This window comes from Rhinolophus ferrumequinum, chromosome 5, assembly GCF_004115265.2.
Source record: "Rhinolophus ferrumequinum isolate MPI-CBG mRhiFer1 chromosome 5, mRhiFer1_v1.p, whole genome shotgun sequence".
Taxonomy (NCBI): Eukaryota; Metazoa; Chordata; class Mammalia; order Chiroptera; family Rhinolophidae; genus Rhinolophus; species Rhinolophus ferrumequinum.
Genome location: NC_046288.1, coordinates 42,876,792 through 42,903,480, shown reverse-complemented (window position 1 = coordinate 42,903,480; position 26,689 = coordinate 42,876,792). Strand labels below are relative to the sequence as shown.

At 36.1% G+C, this 26,689-nt stretch overlaps 1 protein-coding gene across 7 annotated transcripts in view; it reads left to right on the top strand.

Annotated features, from left to right (window-relative positions):
* Window positions 1-26,689, top strand: part of FAM13A (family with sequence similarity 13 member A) — a 311,779-nt gene that overhangs the window by 5,328 nt on the left and 279,762 nt on the right. For 3 of the 7 annotated variants that reach the window (XR_004422991.1, XM_033105659.1, XM_033105658.1), the window contains exons 1-2: window positions 11,550-11,794; window positions 25,708-25,897. Coding sequence is in view for 6 of the 7 variants with exons in the window: in XM_033105659.1 (XP_032961550.1) it covers window positions 11,768-11,794; window positions 25,708-25,897 (217 nt within the window). In the remaining variant the exon portion in view is untranslated. Of the gene's footprint in view, window positions 1-11,549; window positions 11,795-25,707; window positions 25,898-26,689 lie in introns of those variants that run through there. The other 4 variants (XM_033105663.1, XM_033105660.1, XM_033105661.1 and 1 more) reach the window with 2 other exon arrangements.

Here is a 26,689-nt window from a genome sequence, read left to right as displayed (position 1 = left end):
AGTGTGTTAAAAGCAAAGGGGAGTATTTTGATGGGATTAATGGTAATGTGTCTTTTACTGTAATAATTTTTTTAATTTAAACATTCACTGTATTTTTTTATCACACCTCATATCTGTGGTTGTAATTATAAGGGGATTCACAAAACCACCTCAGGATTGTGTATTGAAAATTCTCACTTTGTCCAAAACAGATGCACATTTTCTTTCTTTGCTTTAATCCTAATTACAGCATATCACATGTACTGTTTTTGCAGATTTTTAGCCCAATTATAGGTATCTGAAGGGAATGGTAAAGATATAAAAATGGAAGTATGATGCAAAAGATAGTCTTCAAATAGTCATCCTTTTGGAAATATGTTTGAAATGTATTTTAGTTTATTATCTTTGTTGTCCTTTATTAGGTTTAACAACCACAAAAATTGGAGAGAGGGGTTTAACTCTGCCCTTCCTTCCCATTGCTTGTATTTATTGTATCTCTCAACCTAAACCCTGACATCTCAATTCTGAAAGGTGGTAGAGGTGATAACTATCTTTCCTTGGATTTTCATAGTTTTCCCTCTTTTGCGTTGAGATAAGTAGGTATAAGTATAGATTTCCCCCCATAACCCTTTCCTCTTTATACTTAAGCTGGGAGTATTCACAGAGTTCTGTTTTTCCCCTCTCCCTTGTCTTCTACATTGTGTTTTCCTTTGGGGATGTAATAGTGGAAGCAGCCAACAATTTGGAAAGCCCCTATCAACAGTGTGCTGAAATTGATGTACAATTACATGATTGCTTGATGAGGAGAAATTGATGGGATTATTAAATCCATCATTTTGAAGCTGACTGGACCTTTAAAGATTTCTCTTTTCAACTGGTAGTTTGTTTCTAATATTAAAAAGAAGCAGGTTGGTTTATTTAACAGCAGTACCTATTACTACAATACAGATACTAGTTTTATGCTGACCATGTTTGTTTCTAAGTTTTTGATTTCTTTTTACCAATAGGGGATTTTAGTTAATTTATTACTGCTACAGTCACAGAAGAGTTTTCAGTTTTTGTTTTTTTTTTCTTATCTGTCTTTCATGTGTAGTATTGGGACTCTAACTTCCTTTTTTCCTTCCATTATTTATTTATTTATTTATTTTGTAGCTGTAAGATGGATTTTTGAGATGGATTTTTTTGAGATGGATTCCCTCCCTTTTGCATAGTTTGAGACTCTTTGATGTAAATGACTAGGAAATTGATTTATTTCAGGCTAATTGCTTAACTACTAGGAGTCTTGCATGCCGCAGTGAAGGGCTACAAATTGTTATATATAAAATAGAAATTTAGCAGCAATTCATGACTAAATAATAAACTATTGCTGCTATCTTAATGTGAGATGTTATTACAGTGCCACATGAATGCCCAAGAATCCTATAGCAATGCCCCCTCCATCTTTCCTAACAGTCCATGATAGCCGAGCATATTATAACTCATATGAGGTGTAAGGCTTTTAGGATTACAAGTCATATCCATTTTAAAAAATCTGGATTGGAACATAGTGTCTGCAACAGTATATGACACATGGTATTCTCTTAGTAAATATTTGAGTATTAAATGAATAAATAAGTGAAGTCTTGAGCTTCTGTTCTGTTTTACATCTTTCCAGCTGTATGGTTTGGCAAGTAATTTGATTTCTCTGAGTTTCAAATGTTTTTTTTCATTATAAAATGAGAATGATGGCATTTATATCCTATCTTTTTTTAATATTCATTGAATGAGTTAATATAGGTATAAGTGCTTAATAATTAATATTTTTAAAAATAAACTCTTGAGGTACCTCTTCTGCTATAATATATTTTTTAAGTTGGAATATTGATTTACTATTTACACCTTGTAATTGGCAGTGATGTTCATACTATTTTATTACCCTTAGCCTGGTCACAATTTGAAATCAAATGTCTATACAAGTGTCTAACCACTATGCTGTACACCTGAAATTAATATAAAATAGTATTGAATGTCAACTGTAATTGAAAAATTTAAAAAGGGGGAAAAGTGAAAGGGAATAAGAGGTTCATATTTCCAGGTATAAAACAAATAAGTCATGGGGATGTAACATACAGCATGGGGAATATAGTCAATAACATTGTGATAGCATGGTACGGTGTCAGATGGTTGCTGGACTTAGAATGGTGATCACTTCTGTAGATATATAAATGTTGAATAACTAGGGTGTACACCTGAAATTGATATAATGTATGTTAGCTCTATTTTTTTAATAAAAATCTTTTTAAAAAATCAAAAGTAATTACTTCAAGAATTTCAACTTAACCTTTACTCAGAAGTAAGATTATAAAAAAAATTCAGTGAAATCTTCCTGGTAACAAGAGGTTGAAAATGAAGGACTAAGATATTAAAGGCTACAGATATCTTCCAATGAGCACTGTTTCCAATGAGCTTTTGTATTACTAGTTTCTCCTTATATTTATTTATTTCTGTCACTTTTATTGAGATATAGCATTGACATATATTATTGACATATAACGTTGTATAAGTTTAGATGTACAACATAATGATTCGATATGTATATACTGTGGAGTACTATATATAGTAAGTCTAGTTAACATCCATCAACTCACATAGTTAGAAATTCTTTTTCTTGTGGTAAGAACTTTTAAGATCTATCTTAGCAGCTTTCAAATATATAATACAATATTATTAACTGTAGTTTATGCTGTACATTATATTCCCCAGGACTTATTTATCTTATAACTGGAAGTTTGTACCTTCTGACCACCTTCACCTGTTTCCCCTACCCTATGTGTAATATTCTGACTTTTTTTTTCAGATCTCTGAACTTTCTCTGGAATCTCTTAGAAAGCATATCCATGCTCACACTTTTCAATTCTTTTTCTGAGAACACTCATGTAATCCCCATTTCTTGTCCTAACTTTTAAATGAGTCTCAAAGTGCTTCCAGGAGCAACCTAAGGTTTATAACTACACATTTAAAACATTTATTGTACAAATATTTATTTTATAAAGGCTATGAGGAAATAGAATAAGATGTTTCCCTGTCCCTCGAGAAGTTCCCAATCTAGAAAAGATAGGTTTGCAAACAATAACATTGCCATATCTAAATGTTATACTAGTGGTTTACACAAGGCGTATGTACACACAAGGGAGCAGCATTGATCAGGAGTGCTGGTGGCATTGGTGCTTCGCGTTGACGTATGTGTATGAGTTCCCCAAGTAGAAAACGGAGACAATGACATTTCTGGCAAATACACAATCATGAACAAAAGTTCTAAAGTGGGAAAATGTATACCTTATTTAATTTGTGGAACATCAACGTATTAGTTTTCTATTGCTGCTGTAACAAAACTTAGTGATTTAAAACAGCATAATGGGGTGGCTGGGGGGCTCAGTTGGTTAGAGCGCGAGCTCTTAACAACAAGGTTGCCGGTTCAATTCCCGCGTGGGATGGTGGACTGTGCCCTGCCCCCTGCAACTAAAGATTGAAAACGGCGACTGGACTTGGAGCTGAGCTGCACCCTCTACAACTAGATTGAAGGACAACGACTTGGAGCTGATGGGCCCTGGAGAAATACACTGTTCCCCAATATTCCCCAATAAAATTTATTTAAAAACAAAACAAAAACCCAGCAAAATGTTATTTTCTTACTGTTCTGGAATTCAGAATTCTGAAATCAGTTTCCCTGGGCTAAAAAATCAAGGTTCTTCTTGATGTTCTGGAGGAGTCCTTGCCTTTCCCAGCTTCTGGAGTATGCCTTTATTCCTTGGCTTGTGGCCTCTTCCTCCATCTTTAACCCAGCAGCCTGCGTCTTCCAGTTTCTCACATTCCTCTAACTCTGACTCTTCTGCCTCCTTCTGATAAGGATCCATGTGATTACATTGGATCCAGATGATCCAGGATAATCTCCCCATTTTAAAATCCTTGATTTAATCCCATCGGCAAATTCCATTTTGCCACGCAAGGTAAAATATTTACAAGTTCTGGGGATTAGGATGTGGACAATTTTGGGTGGCCATTAGCCAGCCTGTCATGAGGACAGTGGCTAGAATTTAAAGTATATAATGGAGAGAAGGCTAGTGTGGAATTTGATTTTGAAAAACCTTGAATCCATGCTAAGGAGTTTGGAATATAGTTTATGGGTTAGCATTTTTTATTCTTAGAAAGGTTAAAAATACTAAGATGGATGCTCACTTCAGTGTGCATACACTGAGAATTCACATACAAGTACATGGATGATCATAGATACCTCAAAACCCGTCTATGGAGCCAATAGACCTAACGAGAAAGAGAATAATCAGGAAAGTAACATAATCAAATCTGTTTCAGAAATGTAGTGACGTAGTTGTGCCAAAGGAATGCTGATGAGGTACCGTATTTAAAAATTTTTTTTTAATTAAAAAAAAATGGCTGTGGAAATAGAGAGGAAATTGATCTGAAAAACTTTTCAGAGATAGAATAAATAGGCTGTGGTGATTTTTTTTTTAGGGAGGCATTAAAGAAGCCAAGGGAGGCTGTAGCAGCCTTCAATATGCTAATGAAAATGATTCTAATGTACATTCCCTACTGAAAGTTGCCCCTGCTCTGTGACTGATTTCTAAAGTCTGCACAAAACCAAGTGCGACTTTCTGCTCAAACATGTTCTGTTTCCCAACTAATTAATTTCTTTTATTAGTGGGGTAACCATATAATACATAGTCCAAACGGTGAGAAAAATTTTTATAACCATTTTTTAAATGTTTGTATCAAACTTATAAAACACTAACCTAAAAATGGTATTTCTATAAAGCTCCCTTCGTCACTAAAGGCACAGTCACTTAGGTAATACAGTTTCCTAAATGAAAAATGAGAAGGAATTCAAAGTTACATTTGAAGAGAAACAAAAAGCCTCAAGTTTATAGTGGTGCTTGTTGTATGCAGCAAATTTGTTTGAAGACTGAATCACTACCGATGGAGCCTCACTGTTGCTTTCAGGATGTCGAGCTGGTGGAAGAAAATCAGCACATAAGAGGAAAACAAGAAAATCCCCTTGATAGATAGACATTTCCTGTTGCTACTTAAGAATGTGGTGGAGTGTTTTGGGGTGATCCACATATACTTTCTCAGGTCCTTGTCTCATAAACTGGCCCACAGGACTGTGCTTTGGAGTTAGAAGTGGAGGAATGAAGCCTGGATTCTGGCAGGAAGTGGAGGGGAGTGAAAAGATCTGTCCAATGAAGACCGACGTGGTGGTGATTCTGGATTCTTGGGATCCTGGTGGAGGGGGTCCTTCTGATACCCTGGCAATAGCCTTTGCTGGTACCTCCCATAGCCTCAACTTTCCCAGAACACTTTTATGAGTGAAAGGGGACACTATTGATAATTAAGTCAACAAGCGTAAATAAGAACTTTTCGAGGCAGACTGCGGTTTAAAGTAGTCAAGTTATTAGGCACTAATCCAGTGTACTGGAAAACAATCTTTAGAATCACCCTTTTATGCTTCTCTTGTCTAGCATAGCATTTCTTTTGCCTCTTATTTAAAGTCACTTACCAGTCTTAGGAGTTCTTTCTACAAAATGTATGTGACTTATCTTTCACTGTCTGGATTCAAGACACCTTCATCTCAACTGGATTATTGTAAACAGGGTGCATTTATCTGTAATAAGTCTCCTTCCCATTCTAGCATGTTCTGGTCGGACTTCCAGATTAATTTGTCACTAGTTTTATCAAGCCGTTCATTCTAGTTAAGAACCTGCAATAGCTCCTGATTGTTTATGAAGTCCAGCCTAGACTGCTTGTCTTGCCGTTGAAAGCCCCTTGCTTTTCATGCTGTTAATTGATAATACAATGTAATGTATCATATTTGATAACTGAAAGATTAAGACTCAGGTACCTTGAGGGGCTACGAGGTAATCATAAACTGTGATGATGCAGAGTGAAGAACAATAGGTATCAAAGGTTTGTGTTAATGTGAGCAATAGTAATTCCCACCAGGTACACGGACTTGCAGATCACTCTGCGAATGAGACAAAATGGCCAAACAGCATGCCTTCACAATATTTGCAAATTGTGTCCTTTTTTGTTTACATGTACTTAATAGCTCAAGTCATATACCATTCCCTTAACCCCTTTAGCCCTAATTCTTAGAATAGTAATGGGTACACATTGTGTATCGTAGGAGTGCTTATGAAATGAAAAAGTTAAATTATGGCTTTAGAAAACTTATTGGGGAAATAACAAAAACTTTTCAAAAGAAAATGCAGCTATTCTCTTGCTCTCTCCCTGAGGTTGAGGTAATTATCACAGATACAGAGCTTTCTGATTCCCAAGTCAGCTGTCTTGCCCACTTCTTCGGGGCCTGGATTCTGATCCTCTCCTATGGAGACTGGCATAGTGGATCTGCGTTAGCTTCCAGGGGAGGATAGGGAATGGTAGTTAGCAGACCAGCCTCAGCCAAAGGTATGCTGAGCATTAAGGTGGGGCCATAAGTGGTGCTGAAAGAAGGGGTGGTAAGCAAGCTAGTGAAGAAGTAATAGAAATGCAGGTCAAATGATAGGACTTAAATAATGACCCATGGAATTGGGATGTCTAAACTGTGGGGTGTGTCAAAGAATGATGAGACCAGTACTCAGTACCTGAAATAAAAAAATTGAAAAAGCTGAATTTCCTGACCATAGCAGTGAGGGAAAGCTTTGCTGGTCAGGTGGCCTTCTGAGCAGAGCAGACTGCTATCTTATGTAGGGTTTTGGGGAAGTGTGGTACTGGGGTTCATGGGTTTTCAAGGGTGTTGATATCATCTGAAGGAGAATTTACTCAAATGAGATACTTATTGATTGGATGGCACTCAGAGACACGTTCATTGGAGTGAATCCATTCTTGATTGGCCAGAAGTGATGGTTTGTCACTGATGGTTCGGCTTGCAAAACCAATTGGTTAACTGAGGCGAGTTGCTGATTGAACAGGTTTAAAATTAGTTATGTTGGTTATTTGTTTCCATGGCTACAGAAAAATCTATCTTTTCCTAGATGTGTGGTAATTTTTTTTTCCTTACGTGGAGTGGGAGTGCACCTAGAATTCAGAACAGAAATGGGATCATTAGATTTAAACTGGGACTTTTTCCTGGGAAAACCCTCAAAAAATAATTAGGAGAAGTTAAAAATAGCCCCACGCCCAGGTAATGGGGCAGTTGTAACCAAGTAGATTAACAAATCCAAGAAAGACATATTTCCTTCTATTTTCCAAGGAACCAAAGCACGTAAACTAGTCTTCTGTGGGTATATGAGGACTCTCCTGCCCAATAATGTTACTGAGTAGCCTAGAGCAAGGGTCAGCAAACTTGTTGCACAAAGGCTCAGATGGTAAATATTTTAGGCTTTGCAGGCCATGGTCTCTGCAGCTACTGAACTTAGCCACTGTAGTGCCAAAGCAACCATATACATTATGTAAACAGAGGAATGTACCCAGATTGGTCTGGAATAGCTGGATTTGGCCTGTGGTGGTCGGATTTGGCACACAGGCTGTAGTTGCTGACCCCCGGCCTACAGCAAGTAATGTCTCATTGCATCTACTGTCAGTGATTCTAAACCCAAAATATCTAACACCTCCATCCCCGACTGATCAAGAAAGAGTACACAAATATTAAATAGTTGCTGACTAACTGACTTCTGATACCCTGTCTGGTTGGATGTCATTGATTCGGGCCAGGTTGGGATACTCATTGAGAAATAGCCGAGGGAGGGCTAGAGCTGGAGTAGAGACTGAGTTTGGATGAAAAAGCCTCCCATTTCCAAGGGGCCCAGGTAATTCATGCTATTATTAATACCACCACCCCACCCCACCCATGATACTTGCTGCTTCCTGGAACGTGGCTAATAGTAATGTATCTGCAATCTGCTGCTGTTCTTCTGACATCCCTTAGATCTACTCCAGCTAAAGAGATTTTGTCCTTTGAAAAGGGATAGCTCTGCCAACTAACATCGAAAGACGTGGCTTTGAAGCATTTTTAGCTTTTTTGGAGGCTAGAGAATAACCTGGCCCTTTTAGTTTTCTCCATCAAGCTTCCCCAGGTCACAGGTAATTTGAATGACAGCATGCTAGGGAACCAACCATCAGTCATGAAGTCACCTTGACACCTTCCTCCAGGGTGCCCGTGGATCTTCCTGAAAATAGGACATCCTTGTCCTGCCATGGTATTTCAGCATTTCTGGGAGTAGTCATGGAATTGGCCCACCATAGTGGACTTTCAGAAAAGCACTTTTAAAAATTCCTTTTTCTCTTCTGGGGGAAAAGCAATAGCTTATATCAGCAAATCTCTTGGCTGTGGCTTGCACATTTTAAGGTTCTTTGTAAATCAATACTCAGGAATATACATGTATGACAGCTCAGAAAACTCTCTGGAATTAAGCATCCATTTTGGGGTCAGAAAAAACTATTTCAGACTCTAATTTCACATATATTCCATGGATACACAAACATTGTTTGAAGTGAGGAGTGTCTTTTAGTGTTTTTTTGTTAAATAGCCTATTCAGGATTTCTTTTTGCAACTGAAATCTAGTCGTCACAGAGAAGAATACTAAGGATAAAAATTTGCTAGCCATAGTATTAATTTTACTTTATAATGGTATATAAGAAGTTATGAAAATTAGGGCTAGATTTTTCGTTCTTATGGCATATGTTGTTATATCCAAAATAGAAATAAAATGTAACAATAGCAACGTTTCAGTGCTCTAACATATTCTAACATTACGGAATAATTTTGAAATTCATCATGAAGAATTGATTGGAAAGAAGAGCAATAAAATTTTGAAAAAGATGGATAATGAGAGAAGGCTATCTTTATCAGATACTTAAATGAATTATAAAGATATAGTTATTCAAATATTATGATAATGGTATAAAACTAGGGGAAAAAACTAGATAGAATATATTAGCCTGAAAAATACCCGGGTGTGTGCATGAGTGTCTGTGTGTGTGTGTCTGTGTGTGTGTGAACTTAATATATAGTATGGGTAGTATCACAGATAAGTGAGAAATGAAAAATTTGCTCATTAAATGGGCTGAGTCATTTGCTTAGTGTGTATTAGGGTAAAGACAAACTGGTTTTGTACAAATACACACACACACAGGACTGTCGCATGCACTAGCATACTGACAGTTTATTTCTTTTATAAAATTTCAGTTGGTCTAAGCTGTAAGGCAGCTGTATTCCACAAAGTCATTCAGGGGTCTAAGTCCTTTCCACTAGTTATACCATCCTCCCCTGGGACATTGTCCCACTTCTGCATGGTTGAAGCTAGGTTTCTGGTGCACACACGTTCCAGCTCGTGATGAAAGAGAAGGAGAGTAAATGTGGAGCAAGTGAAGTCCTGTTAAGCACATGACACAGACGTTGCACATAGCCTATTCTTTCACATTCTGTTAATAAGTGTATGGTCACATGGCCCTATCTGTCTACCTGTATGAGAGGCTGGGAAATGGAGTCTCTAGCGAGGTAACCATGGGGTCAACCCCAACAAAGAGGGAGAAAGAGCTCTAATATCAGAAAGAAAGATTGCATCCTGGGGGGAGGTAAGAGTCTGGGCCACAGTAGTTATATGAAAAAGAAATATAAAATCAATATAGATCCTGATCTTTTACTATATTTCAAAATAAATTCCAAATAGATATATAATGAAACCGTATAATAAGCATTTGAAATTGTTAGTATAGCACCTGGCAAATGGTAATAAAAATAAGTGCTTTTTATGGATTATATCACTTAATTATTAATAACCCTGTAAAAGAGACTTCCACTGGTAAGACTCCAGTTAATAAATAGATAAAGAAAATAGATCAAAGAGAATTCACAGAACAAAAAATACAAATGATTAAGGATTTTTAATATCTTTAATGTTATGATAATAAAAAAATTTTTAAATGAGAAATCATTTTCACTTATTAAATTAAGAAAAATGTTTTTGTGTGGTTTTAGGTCAGACTTTCTTTTCTAAATTAGGAAATATTTTATAAAATATTCATACCAATGAAGGTAATAAATACTGATTGGGTGATGTTTGGTGATGGGCCTCTAGGTGACCTAATCTTTAGGCTTTTATTTTTCATCATGGACTGGCAATACTAATATAATCAGAAAAAGAAGACCAATTTTTAAAGTATTAAACAAAGTTTGTTTTATGACAATTTTCTTTAATAATCAGCCTAGTTATCTAATGCGTGAATGGGAAGCAGAAGTGATGAAATCTAGATTAAGGGGGAAGTAGAAAAATAATTTTCTTAATGGAGAAGATTGTTTCCATTCTCCCACCCCTGTGCCCTGTATGGCCTTGGGACTGTGTTATTCTGCCTATGGAAGCAGAGTCTGTGCAGTGTTTTGTGCGCACATATAGAAGTAAAAATAACTGTACATATTGTCCTGTGCCTTCCTCAATGCGAGTTGCTATCTTGGCTCTATTGCAGGTAGTATTGATTGGCTATAGATCCACAAGGAATATTAGATTTGAAGGGAAGTATTGAAATGGGAGCTTCTTATGGTTTTTCCTTTTCCTCCCACCTCCTCCCCTTAAACTATAACTTGATTATGTCTTTATTATTCAGGCAGTTTACGTCTTTAAAAGTTGGGTCAAGTGAAGCTTCATCTGTAATATTATTAGTCAGCATTGTGTCAAGTGTGCTACCTTGTTTCCCTGAAAATAAGACCTAGCCGGACAATGAGTTCTAATGAGTCTTTTCGAGCAAAAATTACTATAAGACCAGGTATAATATAATATAACATATAATATCATTAATACAATATAATATATAACACTGGGTCTTATAGTAATTTTTGCTCCAAAAGACACATTAGAGCTGATTGTCTGGCTAGGTCTTATTTTCGGGGAAACATGGTAGTAAAAAAGATTTGACAGAAAGGTGGTACTAAAAAAATTAAAAAGGACAGTTTCCTTCTGGTTTATATGAAATGGATATTTTAGCTATCGGTTCAAATATTTACAACCTGTAAAATCTATCACATTTTCTAATTACACAGCATATGGAGTAGGAAGTTATTGAAAGAGGCTAATTTTCCAGGCTGTAAATCACATACGTAGAATTATGGATGTCTAGAAGCGTATTGTTTTATGCTTATCACCAGTATATGTGAATAAAATTATTTGAAAGTAATTAGAAGCAGTAACAGCTACATGAAATAGAGCATTTTCACTTAGAACAATTCTGATAGAGTAAAACTGGAGGGAAGAAAATTTTGATAGATTTTAGCTGGTTTCTAGGAGGCAAAAGAAGTGAAAACTGCCTCAAAAAAGTGAAGAATATGCCAGCAGATTTAAACCTGAGTGTAAATATCTACGTGAATTTTTCTCGGAGTAGGGACAAGAAAGCAAGTTGGTGTTTTCTCTTTCTGCTCCATTAGTTCTGTTAATGAATACTACCAGCTGATCAGTGTTTTCTGAACAGAAAAAGCCTGTGTGTGGCATCTAGCAAGTCAGGTTTAAGAAAAAGATGTCAGGAACTTAAGACCTGTGTCACATGACTCCCCACTCCTTGCCAATACTAGACTCTGTGGATCAAATTTCAACTCCAGGCCGTCCTCCCAGCCATGTGGGTTTAGCCGATTGAGAAGCAGTACCACACTTCCGAAAATGTTAGGAGCTGCTTTTCCCATACTGTGGGGACTTGGGATCCGGAGCTGGTTTTCAAATCAAAGCATATCCTGAATGGAATTTCAGTATTTTGCTGTCATTTGGATGTTTTCATCTGGTCTTCGTAGTTCTACCGGACACTTCCTGCGAGGATGGGGGCAGGAGCGCTGGCCATCTGTGTGAGTACATGCAGGCCTCCCTGTCGTCTGCAGACACTGCCAGGGCTCCGGAGAGGCCTCGGCCCTCCTGCTTTTGAAGAGAAGTTTGTGTGACTCTTTTTCCTACCTAGGAGGTGGGGGGAGATTTGTTAAATTCCTGTCTCTTCAAATGGGCATTAAGCAGTATTTTAGGCACTCAGCATTTCTATCCATTTTCCTTTCCAAAAAAAAAAAAAAAGGAAAAAGAAAGAAAACAACAGTGAAGGAGGATGCATGCTGAGCGTATTCGGTTAAGTCAACTTGATTTAATGTACAGTGCTCTCAAGTGTTTTAGACGTTCTTGTTCTAAAAGAGTTAAGTATGAGTGCTCACTTGTAGTTATGGGAAAAATCTTGTGGCTAGATTGAGAAAGAATTAAAATAAACAAAAAGTATGTGTACAGCATCTTTCTGTTCACATTCTTGTTTTCATTTAGTAATTCTGAAATTTCTGTTTCAACATGATTGCTGAAAGTGATGGTGAAAAAGCTTGATCGATAAATGTTTGTGAATCCTAATCAACTGTAGAAACTTCTGGTTGTTATACAGTAGCATCAACAAATAACATTGATATAAAATCCTTGGGAAAAATGTATATATTTCTAGGGCTGAATTTCATGAATTTCAAAGCAATTCTATTGGTGCTTGTACATAACCTTTAGTAGTAACCAAGTGTTTTCAATTATAATTTACAGAATTCTATATTTAAAATTTTTTAATATATAGAAAATGCATAAGTATATCATGCATATTTATATTTCAAGTTGGTAGTGAATTCCAGTGGGGTATTTTATTTGTCCTTAGAAGTACTGAATGAGAAATATCTTACTTTTTCTTATATCTGAACTGCTCACTTGTGTTTTTTCACATTTAGGTCAGATCATATATGTATATTTAAGTTTCAGAAAAAAACTGCAATTTGTTATAGGTTGTGATGGCATCCTAAAATATCCAGAAATATCTGGGCAGTTTTTGACACGTAGGCCCCAAATGGTCACCAGATGGTGTACCAGCCCCACAGATTGAATTTTCTTAGTAAAACTGCAGGGTGACTCCCTCATTTCCATGCTCAGAACTTTTCAGCATCCTGTGTGCCCGTCTGCCTGTCTTTTCCTTTTAACCCTGAGGTCTTTAGCATCCGAGTATCGAGCTGATTATCTTTTTATCGCTCCAGTTTCTTTCAAAATCTGATTTTTTTCTGTTTGAGAAATACTGAGCTTTCATTTTACTACAGATGCGGGTCTGCATTTTTTCCAGCTTTATTAAAAGATACTTAAGAACTAGAAATGGGAAGAGTGAGGCAGCAGAATGAACTATTTGTTGTGAGATTTGCAATCATCTCTGATTGTCTGATTAGATCCTTACTTCTTGCCCTCTTGCATACATTGATCTGACCTTGACTGAAATGCAGACTTACCATGTATGACATCCATCTTCATTTATAGGGAAATCTTTCCCAAAGTTTCATTTAAGGCTGGCATAAAAATCATACTGTTTAAGAGATTATTCACTCTGATATGATTGATATGATTGTCCCAGTTTTACTGTAGGAAGAAATAGTTACAGTTTTAGGAATTGCAGCATAGTATTTCTGGGAAAAGATAGCTTTGAGAACAAAAATCAATCTTTTTTTAATGTGTGTAGCAGGAAAGTGAGAACTAAGTCACACATAAATGCATGCATATGGGTTGATACGCTATTTTTTTTTTAAGTTTGGAACTTTTCTATTTAGTAGACACATGTGTATCCTGCTACTGTAGCTAGTCTTCAGACAAAATAATAAGAGTACCAGATATTTGGGGGTAGGGTGGGGGCAGGGAGAGAGAGAGAGAGAGAGAGAGAGAGAGAGAGAGAGAATGAGAATGAGAGAATGTACTTACAGATTGTTGAAATGGAACACAGACTGGTTTAAGGATAGTCAGTTCCTCATCCATTGACTAAACTACTTTCTCTTCCTCATTTCTTTTGTTTTCCTCATTCCCGTATTGGTATTACTGTTAGTAAAACTGTTGTGGGCTCACAAATTTACTTATATTGCTACTCATATGTACAAAGAAGAGGTAGGTTCTTTACTATAAAATATCTTCTTAGTAAGTCACCGCCAGGCAGAATGGGAAACTATACTTGCCAATTAATGTTGCCTTAGTTTCTTCTAGTTTTAAAATGTCAATTTTGGATTACTCAAGCTCTCTCAGGTGAATCTTGAGTCTTTCAGGTTCTGTCCAAGTGGCATCTGGGCTTTTTGGCGAGTGGTAGATGAAAGTGAAGAGTTAGCATGTTCTAGTGGGTGAAGAACGAGGGGCCTTGAAATTCATGTGTGCAGGTTCTTATACTCTGGATGTTCTTATTTGTGGGTAAGTTCAGATATCAAATCTGACTGGTGAATTTGTGGCTCAGTTCTCTTGGTATAATCAGGACCCAGTGGTCCACCCATCGTGCCTTAGCCCCAAGTCTTGCTGGTGTTGGTGATGATTCCAAGGGTATCTGTGCCTTCTAGCCTTTGTACCTAACTTGGGCACCTCCACTCCTATAGCCTTACCATCTGGTACCATCAGCTACCTTACAGATATCCCGTAGTTCAGGAAGGAGCTATGGTCAGAGTACACAAAGACTCCCCACAGACGAAGTTAAGATACTCTTGTTGCTGGATTTATGGAATCAACTTAAAACAGTACAAAGCAAAGGGGGAAAAAGTGCGATGAAAGGACCATACTCCCAGCATCCTGTGTTACATAATGTTCATCTGTCTAAATGTAAGCAAAGAACTATAAACCCCAGTTACTGCTGGCAGACATCAATCTACCCCATTAAATAATTGGCAAAGTTTATGAACAGGAGGTTCACAAATAAGAAATACAAGTGCTAATAAACATGAAAATTGTTCAGTCTCATTCATAATTATAAATATTGGCAAATTAAAAAAAAAACTTTAATACCCAAAGATGATGAGAGAATGGAAAACAGGCACTTTCACGTGCTGTCGATCAAGTTGTAAACGGCTGAAGCATCTTTGTAGGGCAATGTGGCAATATATCGAAATGTATCATTTATATACCTGTTGATCTAGCAATTTCATCTCTAGGAATTTATCTTACAAGTACTTGTACAATTATGTGAAAATGTTTGCAAGAATGTTCATTGCTGAAATATTTCTAATAGCAATAAGTGTAAATAATCTAAATGTTAGTAAATAAGTTTGGTTAAATCAATTACAGTATTTCTATGTAATATAATGAGAAACAGCTGTATGTGCCAATATTGAAACACCTCCAAATAGATTAAGTAGCAAAAACAAGGTGAATAAATATACAGTAGTTTAGTTATATTTTCCTTTTCAAAAATATGTATGTGTTTGCTTAATTATGCATAGAAAATTGCTGCAAGGAAACAAGAACTCTTACGGCTGGGATAGGAAGACTTTTCTGTTTAAACTCATGTGTGTTTGAGTTTTGATCAAGTACATGTATTATTTTTATTAAATTAGTAAAAATAAAGACTGCTCAAAGAACAGGGAATGGTAGCTCAGTCTAGAAATAAAGATTGGTTTACAATTATAAAAGTAACGAATATTAAGTTTGATGTCTACAGTACTTTTACAGATATATTGAAATATATAACTTACTTGAAATTGTCTAATATGTAAAAGGAAATAGACTTTCCCTGCAGATTTTGTAGGGCAGACCTAGAGCTAGGTAGAATGTAATGAAGCAGTTTCAACTCAGTAGAAAGAAGTATCTAAAGATTCCAGTACATTAAATATTGAGCTGGTTGCCTTGTGAGGTGGTCAGTGCTCCATTACCAAAAGTAAGAGAAGGCTGAATGGTCCTGGGTCGACTTTTCATAGGAATTACGTCGTGGAATTAAAGTTATAAGGTGAGATGCCTTTGCAATGTTCTAGGATTCTGAGTCATTTTGTATTAGGTTGGTGCGAAAGTAATTGTGGTTTTTGCAATTATTTTTAACCTGTTAAACCGCAATTACTTTTGCACCAACCTAATACTTCCCAGAATTTGTTGCTCTCAGCCCATTATACCTTTCCATTTGTTAGACTGTCAGAAATTTAACACAGATATGCATACATTTCCCCCTGTAAATATTCAATTAGAACTTCCTTTATGTGGAGGTTTGGAGGATTAGCCAAAGCTGAAGGTAGGATACCATGATCTTAATAATAAAACTAGGTTGGGGTAAAGGGCTTGCTGGGGATGGGGGAGGCTAACATTTTAATTGGTAAATGGAGTCTTATTAATCAACCATCACTGGAAATCAGCAGTAGGTCTTGACTTTCTCTTATATAGAGAATTTACCTTTTTATAATAACCTTTTAATTTTCTTGGTGTAATAGTAATACATAGCTGATGTAGAAACTTTAGAAAATACAAATAAATAAAAAGGAAAAAATAAAAATAATCCAAGATTCCATAACCCAGAAATAAACACATCCTATATTTGCTTATGTACTCTCGTTTTTTTCTATGAGCGTATAAAATTATAAAACATTATACTTGCCATCAGTTTTGTAGCATTCTTTTATTCTCCTAAGTAATAGTATATTGTGAATATCTTGAGGTCCCATTTGTATAAGATATGAGTCTTGCTCACTTGCTTGCCATTCTCCTTTGTTTAGAGACCTGGCTAGAGAGAGGAGTCTGGGGCCAAGCCCTAGCTCTTGCTGGGCTTGCAAAATTGCCCCCCCACCCCCGAAATTTGAATCATTTCACGTCCCACTTTCATTTAAAAAAAAAAAAAATTCATGAGTAGAAAGAATGACAAATGGTATCACATTGTTTTTGCCTATCTTTGATTACTAGGAACTTCACCACCTTCTCAGGCATACCTCTTTTTATTGCCTTTCACTGATCTGTTTTTTACAAACTGAAGGGAAGACCCTCCACCACCAAAAAGATTATGACTTGCTTTATTGTGATACTCGCTTTATTGCAGTGGTCTGGAACTGAACCCACAATATCTGTGAGGGACGGCTGTATTTCATCTTTAGAAGTGCCTGTTATTTCCTTTCTATGTCTTAAAATCTGTCTCCAGGTAACTACCATCCACTTTCTGTGTTTGTCCTGTGAATCACATAGCAGCTCTTCTAAAATCGGGAAATGTTTCAACCCCCAGTCTTCCCTTTTGAGTTTGTTTCAAATTCTTCATGCTTCCCTCACATTACATGGTTTTACTTAATTAAATTTTTAATATTTTAAATTTAAAAATTTCTAATTTTTTTTAAAACTTTAAAAAATTTGTCTCCCAGCCATTTATTCCTTAGTAAAGATTGTTCGCTGGTAGTTCTCTCAAGGAAGGTTCAAGTGTACTATATTCTCTGAGCCTTTGTATATTCAAACTATAGTTTTTATAGTTGCAGGGAGCTTGACTGGTTATTAGATTTAGCTCATGGTTTGTTTTCTTAAATATCTTGTAAGTCTTATGCCATAGTCTTCTCATATTAAATACTACAATCTATATGTTGGAAGCTACTCTTGTTTTCTATCCTGATTATGACATGATTTTTGTCTGGTTTCCAAAGGATTGTTTATTGTTAGTTTAGTAATTTCTTTAGAATATATCTTCTTGTGCACTCTTGGGTCCAACATGAGCCTTTTTCAATTTGTAGATTCAAGGCTTCTATTTAGCTAAAGCTTTGGTGAATTATATCTTTAAATATTCTACTCTATGGTTTGTTTTCCTTTTTTAGGGACTCCAGTAGCTCATATATATTAGAGTTCGTTGAACTGCTTTCTCAGTTCAACATGAATTTTTTAGAAGTGTTTCATTTCTCCGTTTCTCATTTATGTTCCCTATGTCTCTTACCGGTCTGTCAATGGTTTCTGTTCTTTTTTGTGATCTTTAAAATTTAGTCTTCACTTCTGATATGTTTTTGTCATTTCCTTTTTATTCTTTCATGATTTCTGTTAGTTTCCATTTCACATTCTTCTGTTGACTCATCAGTCTCTTCCCAAAATTTTTGTTTATCTGCTTTGTGGTATCTTCATCATTGTGACTGAGTCATTAACTTTTTTTTTTAATTGTAAAACATGCATAACATAAAATTTACCATTTTAGCCATTTTTTTGTTGTACAATTCAGTGGCATTAGTACATTCTCATTGTTGTGCAACCATTACCATTTTCTATTTCCAGAACTTTTTCATCATCCCAACATAAACTCTGTATTCACTAAATAGTTCTCCATTGCCCACTCCCATCAGGCCCTGGTAACTATTCTACTTTCTGTCTCAGTGAATTTGTCCATTCTAGGTATTTCATATGAGTAGAATCATACAATTTTTGTCCTTCTGCGCCTGGCTTATTTCACTTCGATAGTGTTTTCAAGGTTCATTTATGTTACAGTGTGTAGCAGAATTTGATTCTTTTATAAGGCTGAGTAATATTCCATTGTGTATATATACCACATTGTGTTTATCCTGTCATCAGTTGGTGGACATTTGGGTTGTTTCTACTTTTTGGCCTTTGGGAATAATGTTGCAATGAACATAGCGATACATTCATCTTTATGGGTAAATGTTTTCAGATATTTTTGGTAGATGCCCAGAAGGATTGCTGAATCGTATGGTAATTTTATTCTTAATTTTTTGAGGCACCTCAATACTGCTTCCCATAATGGTTGCACCAATTTACATTTCCCTCCAGCAGTGTATAAGGGTTCCTTTTCCTCCACAACCTCTCCAACATTTGTTATTACTTGTCTTGTTGATAATAGCCATTCTAATAGGTGTGAAGTGATATCTCATTGTGGTTTTGATTTGCATTTCCCTGATGATTAGTGATATGGAGCATCTTGTCATGTGCTTATTAACCATTTGTATGTTGTCTATGGAGAAATGTCTATTCAAATCCTTTGCCCATTTTTGAAGTGGGTTGTTTCGTTTTTATGTTGAGTTGAAGGAGTTCTTCACATATTCTGAATTAATATTCAGATATGTAATACATAATTTGCAAATATTTTCTTCTATTCTGTGGGTTGTCTTTTCACTCTATTGACAATGTCTTTTGATGCACAAAAGTTTTTAATTTTGATGAGATCCAGTTTATCTCTTATTGTCATTGCCTGCCCTTTTAGTGTCATTTCCTTATTCATTTTTGTTAGTCCTTTTTGTTACGTCAGATGGAATGCTTTCAAAATGATCCAACCCTATCCAGGTTAATATAATAAATTAGCTCTTACATAATGTTAATATACCTAAAAACATTTAGAATAATTCCATCTAATATCCAGCAAACATTCAAATTTCCCCAGTTGTCCCAAAGAGACAAGGCTTTTTGCTTGTTTTTTAAACCAGAAACCAGTAGAGATTCATATATTTAAAGTTTGTGTGTTTTAATTTTTTTTAAATCTAGAATCGGTGTTTCCCTCAAACATAGATGTCTGGAAAAGTCCAGGCCTGTTGTCTGTTAGAATGTCCTTCATTCTGAATTTGTCTGATTCTTCACTGTCTTTTTTTACTTGTTCTTTTAGCTCCTATATTTCTTGTAAACTGTAAGTTAAATTTAGAGGCTAGATTAGCATCAATTTAAACATTTGTAGCAAGAATACTTTGTAAATAATGTGTTCTGCATATTGTATCACACACATCAGGAGCAAGTAATGTCAACTCTTCTCATGATTACTAATGATACATTTGATCTGTTCAGTTAAGGTGATTACACCCAGGTATCAATTGTAAGGATAATTTTTTTTCCTGTACAGATAGTATGTGATCCTTGATGCTGTGAAAATTCTGTTCTCCAACAACCTTTTAGCTGATGTTTTAGTATCCACTGATAATCTTTGATGGAATCATTTATTACATGGTTTATGGAAAATGGGTGATTTTTCTTATTCTGTTATCCTTTCTATGTTTAGCTATGGCATTCTTCTGTAAAGAGGACCTTTACTTTTAATCAGGGATTTTTATTTATACAATATGTTATAATTGCTTATAGTTATTCCCCTTGGTGCCCTAACTATCCCAAATAGCCAGTAGGAGCCTGTTTAAATTGCCCCACGGGTCTTTTTGACATGCGCCGTTAGTCCTTGATTACTTCCTTGCTTTCTGGAACAAGATGTCTCTGGTTTATTTTGTGTCCTTGCACCGTTTTATTTGGTGATGGAGTGGCTTTCCAGTCTGCACATTGCTGGTTTATTAGTCCTAGCCCAGTTCCAACGAGTTTTAAAGCACAGTTCTGAATTTAACCAGCAACGTAATCTGATTGCCCTTCAAAGTACCTTAAATTCGTAGTACTTAAATTCTTGGAAGAGTGCCTTAAGGAAATACAGGCCATTGATTTCAGTAGTGTAAAATCGATTTTGTATTAAGCTCTGCAAACAGAGAGCTGCATGTAGTGTTGTTCCCCTGGAGCTCTCACAAAACCACCAATACCGAGGGTTCTGGAAATGCAGTACTGTGTCATGGTTAAGAGCTCAAGCTCTAGAGCCAGAGCATGGGTGGTGGGGGGGGAGTACATTCTGGCTCTAAAACTTCCTAGTCATGTAAACATAGGCAAGTTTCTTTTTCGTTGTGCCTTAGTTTTCTTGTCCCAATGGGAAAGTGTACCTACTGATAAGGTTGTGTTAAGATTTAGAGAAGTTAATTTTAAAGCACTTATAACAGAGTCTGGCACAAAATCAGCACCCAATAAATGTTAGCTGTTATAAAACTCCAGGCTTCTGCAACTCATCCTGTGTACCAACCAGGTTGATGAAAGTATTCTCTAATCAGTTTCTAATATCAGAAATACTGATGTTGTTTTTAAACGTATCTTACTTTATTTTAAGGAGACCGAGAAACAGAAATATTTCTGTGTTCCTCTGCTAGGAGAATAAGAATTTTGTTTCTCGTTTTTAGCAAGTGCACTGGACTCCCCAGCATGAGCTTTTTGATTCTCCCCACTTCCTACTTGGAGACAGCATTCAGCACGTGTCCTCTGGACTCAGATTGTCTGAGTCTGACCCTTGGCTACACCACATCCTTGCGCAACCTGGAGCACATTACTTGGCCCCTCGGTGCCCCTGTAAAATGAGGATCACAAAAGTATCTTCCTTTTTGGTGTTTCTTTATTGGGATTTAACAAGTGAAGCCATCTGAAGTGTCTGAAACTGTGATCTACATAGTCAGTCTCCATAAAAGTTAGTCATTATCCTGATTTTCTTTTTTTCTGAAACCTTGGTTTTTTTATTTGCTCTGATTATTCTTGGTTTTTAAAAAGTTTTAAGTTTTATCAATTAAAGGGGGGTATGTGTATTACACAATAGAAAAGGATTCTGGCAAACTTAAGCCCAAAGAAACTTGCCTGAAAATTTATGGAGTGGCTCACGCACATGGAAGGAACACCTGAAAGACAAGTATCAGAAAGAGCAGCTAAAGGACCATAGCAGCTTTGGTGATGCAAGTGGTAAGACTTAATCTAATGGGTAGTTAATCTAACCATCTTGTGAGAGCACTGCAGCTGGAATCAATTAGCCCCAACCATTTTTCTGTCCTTGTGATAATGCACTCCAGCTTCAGTGGCCAGCAGGATAAAGGTTCTGATTGACCAGGTGGGGACCCTAATCCCAGCCCTTGCTTAAAACAGGACAGTCATTTTGAGTGTCAGTCTCATCAGAGCTGTTCACGAGGAGAGTATAGTCATTCCCCAAAAGGCAGTCAGGATTTGTTACTAGAAAAAAAAAGGGGATGTGGAGACTAGGTGACCCCAAACCAACAAATGTTCACTACAGTCCTAGTGCATGCATTTTGTTAGCTATCAAACACAAAGGCATAGGAAAACAAGGCCATGAGAACTTAATTATAGAGGTGAATATTGGTATGTAATTCAGGAGATAATGGGCTCAAGGCCTGGCCCTTTTTCACTGAGTTTACCACAACTTTTGTGGTCCTGGTTTCCTTATTCCTAAGGTGATACTATAAGCACTGAATGACCCCTAAGGATTGTTCTAGCAGTAAAACCTTAAAGTACCCTATCTGTCTTTTTAAATGTGGGAACCTATGTTGCTTTTACACATGTACACAAACACCCCATATAGTCCAGTTTTCAAACTCAAGTGATGTATGAGAATATAAGTTAAACCTAAGTTAAACAGTTACCATATTTCCCCAAAAATAAGACCAGGTCTTATATTAATTTTTGCTCCAAAAGACGCATTAGGGTGTATTTTCAGGGGATGTCTTATTTTTTCATGTACAACAATCTACATTTATTCAAATACAGTCATGTCGTCTTCTTCTGGAACATTGTCATAATGTACTAAATGTGTCTGTCTGGCTGACAAATCTTAACTGGGGCTTATTTTTGGGGTAGGTCTTATTTTCAGGGAAACACGGTAAGTTTGCTTCAGAATACCACAATTAGTAACTGATGTGATTTTTTAGCTTATATTACGTCAAGAAGTGTAAGATGTATATTTGGTGAAAAGGTAAAATTCCATAGATATTGACATTAATAAAGAGGTAGTTATGTAATCATTGTATATGAGTAAAAAATATTTTCAGTTTAAATGGAATTAATCATAAATAACCTTTCATTTCCGGAATTATTTTTTTCATGACTAAGGGACTATTGTATATTTAATACTTACCAAAAAGGATATTTTGTATTTGTTCTAAGCTTTTGTATATTTTTTAATACTTTAGGGATACACTACTGAGTAGTATTGTAGTTTAGGTTTAAGCTACTAGCAGCATGTCAATAGTGTTACCAGACTCCTTCACCAAGTAGGTAGATGAGCAAAACTTTATAATAGGTATTTTTGGTCACTGAAGAATTGACTCAGATGTCTCTGGAAATATAGCTGTTTTGTTTCATTGTGGTGGTTTAAAAACAATGTTTACATTTTAAAAAGTGTTAACCTGAATTAGATTACCAATTAAAAACAATAATTATATGTCCCTTTATTACTGTGATTACATGTAAATTTGCTATGTAGTATGGCTCAAGATTGAGTCAACAGGTAGTTTAATTTGCAATCACTCCAAAATGTGTGCGGTTAATTGCATGTCTCTTGAAAACTTTCTAAGCCATAATGCCAGGATTGCTTATTTATACTATTAACAGGCGACACAACTTACTGGCTGCAGTTCTGACTATGTGACAGAATGCAGGGCAATGGAAAGAACATTGACTCCAGGTTTTAAACTCAAATATAGACAGGATTTCTAATAAAAACTTGAGGAATTCTGATACTTAAATACCAAGTTATTTTATCTTTATCATTTTATCTGTATGGTTAGATCATCAGACTGTCTACTAACTAAACATGTCTCGACCATATTGCCACCTTAAACAGCAACCTGTAGTCTACACAAACATTGAGTATACAAATGGTTAAGTATCTCTCCATTTTTTTAAAGAAGAAATCAGAATAGTTTTCTGGAAGAAAAAGAATGATGATAACGTGTCACGTCCTGCACAACAAAAGCTTTGGCGAGCGAGAAGGGCGGTGCAGTGTTAAGAAAGACAGCAGCCAAGAATCGTGTGCAAGCGGGGCCAAGGGACTCCAGCCTCAAAGGTTGAGCCCCGAATCGGGCCAACGCATGGCTTTTATTAGTTAGGTGAGGAAGTGAAGGAGATATAGCTTGTCAATCTCAGCTCTGTGAATCCCACACATCATAATAGGAAACTGATTCAAGCCAATCACCCTTGCCTGCAGGCAGCAGAACCATAAGTCTCAGGATGTATGTACCTCCCCAAGGGACAAACCTTTATGCATATGAATAGATGGAGAGCACACATTGAATCTCTTCCCTTGCAGGTTGTGGGAAGGAATGCAGCCACAGAGGCAGAGGCTCTCCTTAGCCGGGGGACGGTGGGGGGCTGTGCCCACCTCTATCGACCCTGCGAGTTCCCCAGATGGTCCCCACGTGGCTGTGTCTGGCTTGGTTTGTCCCTCCCCCCACTCCTCCGTGGGGAATCTTACCCGTCATTGACTAACCAGCCATCTTTTGGGGCCAAACAGGGAGACATAAGGTACAAGCATGAAGGTGAATCAAAGTCCCTGAAAGGATCCATCTCACAGACTCTCCTTGCTTTAGGGGCAGGTACGAGGAGACAGACGGGTAGGCTGCTGCGTGGCAACAATAACGATGATGATTATAATAATCGGTACTTACTGAGCATGCCGGGCTCTCCTTTCATTCCTTTGTGAATTTCTTTCCGCCTCATACATTCCTATGAGATAGGAACTCTTAGTATCCCCATTTCATAGATGGGGAAACACACACACTGGTTAAGTGACTTGTCCAAGGTTCACAGCTAATTGCATCAGAAATAGGAGCTTGGTTCCACGGTCCATGCTTTAAACCACTATGCTGTATGGTCTCTGTAAGAAGATAAAATAAAAGTAAGATAAAATTTGTATAATTTAAGCTCATATCATAGCTGTTTGTAATGCTACATTTGAGACTATTTTCCAAGTTTCATTAATACTGGATACTTTAGGGCTGCTTACCTTGCAGATGTACCTGCTTGGCTGAAATTTCCCATGTGTTCAATTGAAGGAAATTAATCTATTTTTACCCCAGAAGAAAAAAAATTATTAGATATTACAAATTTGACTTAATTAATAAATTCATAATTTCCTTGGTAACAGAGATCATAGTTCTTGCATACTACTACTTTATAGTAGCTAACACTCTGCCTTATGTATAATATTAATAGATACTGAATCTATATTGTAATTTTACATTTGCTGAATTTTCACTAGGGAATCTGGCTTTTAAATATGACCTACTGAAAATGCAAATATCTTAATGAAAGTTGGTCAGATTGTGTAGATTATAAAATTCAAAATCAAATTGAGATTACAGGCATGCTACTCAAAATCAAGATTGTAGAATTAACTTTGTGTAATTGTCTTGGGTCACATATAGCATTTATCATAGTTTTTTACTAAAATTATTACAAACTGCACTATAACATTAATGTAAATCTAAATTAGGGAGAGAACATGGACTTAGAATAGGATGAAATTCTCTTACTAGTTTTGTGACTTTTACCAAATTAACACTCTGATCTTTGTTTCCTCACTTGTAAAATGGAAGTAATGTTTCTGCATTTAGATTGTAACAGCTACATGCATTTGACTTACAATATTTACACTTTGGTCAGTTGCTATATTCATTCTTTAATTAAAAAGTGATTTTCCCCCAGTCTACAACCTCTGTCCCCAAATTGTTTACATTTTTCCATCTTTCTTTTCAGTGTTTAGATTTACAGATACATAACATTTATATAGGATAAATGCTTTTTAAAAATCCTTCATTTAGTTATGTTAAGCTATATTAAAATTTATCTTTTATAATACTTCTTGGGGAACATATTTCAGTTAAAAGAAAGAAATGTGTTTGGATTTTTCATTGTGTTGATAACTTGAATTAATTGAATGTGAATTGCATTTTCTATTTGTAATATATATATATATATATATATATGTGTGTGTATATATATATATATTCTAACATTTCAAATTAAAGATACCTTAAAATAAATTTTCATCTTTAGAAACCTCTTATTTTTTTAGAATCTGCATGGAATTTCAGTGTTCTTAGGAATGTTTTATATTCCTGTTAACCAGGTATTTCTGAGTCACAACCCTTGGTTACTGTAGTAATATATCTTAGATACTGCAGTGCATTGCTCCCTCTCTTAGTTACAGCTAAGTTGTGGCTTTAGGTTGCTCTTTATTTTTCACTCCGTTTAACCGTGGTATTGGTGTGTGCGATTGGTAACACAGAGCAACATGTGAGAGAGGTTTGAGGTTTTGAGTCGAAGTAAAAAATAAGTGAAGACTGCTACTATATGTCTTTAAACACATTTTAATCCAGGCGTTTTTGTTGTAACCATGCAACCTCCTGTGGTAAATATGACTGACTGCTCTTTTTTCTTACGCTCTTTTAAGCAAAGTAAAGCAACAGTTCGGCTGAAAGAAGACATGAAAAAGATAGTGGCAGTGCCACTAAATGAGCAGAGGAATCCTACCTATAAAAAGTTATTTGGAGTCAGTCTCCAAGACCTTCAACAGCAGGGACTCACTGAGAATGGCATTCCAGCTGTAGTGGGGAGTATAGTGGAGTACTTGACGAAGCATGGTAAGTCAATTTTGTTTTAACTGTTGTTTTTACACTTCTGGCCTACAAGGAGAATGTTTTTTCTGTGAATCACTTCATAACAAATGGTTAGAATATTCTAAAACATCTTAATTAGAAAACAAGTTATTGCATGATACATTTTTCCCTTTAAAAAGGACATTAAGAGTATAATTACTGCTTAATGTTATTTTGACAATACTAATTTCATTTACCATGGAACAGTCACTTTAGTTACTGAGGTTTTCAGTTTGAAATGATTCCTAGTTTTAAGAATGTTAAAATACGCTGTTCTCATATTAATAGGGAGTTCTCTTGATTCATTAGATTTCAATGGTTAGTCAAGAATTTTTCATGTAATACTACACTTTTTGGGTATCTCTCTCAGCTGAGCTTCATCAGGAACGTATTGAATGGCTTGATTGCCTCCATAAGCTCAGTGGGGATACCAAAAAAGTGATATATAGCCTCCTCTGGGGGTGGGTGTCATTTACTTTTGGAGTGATAAAATTAAGCATGTTAAACAATTAGAGAGTAATTGTATATTGCATGATAAAAAAAATAATCTCTCTTCAATATAGAGAGCTATGTTGCCTTACAGCTTTTTTATAATTTTATTTAAAAAAGGGAATTTAAAACCTGGGTGATTTGAGAGAATGTTTCCATATCCCCTTCATTCCTGGTTTCAAACAAGGGCAGTATGATGAGAGAACGCCAAACTATGTAATAAATATCAATACACATGAAAAGATTCGGGCGGGAAATATTCTGATGGAAAGCTTGGAATTTTCATTA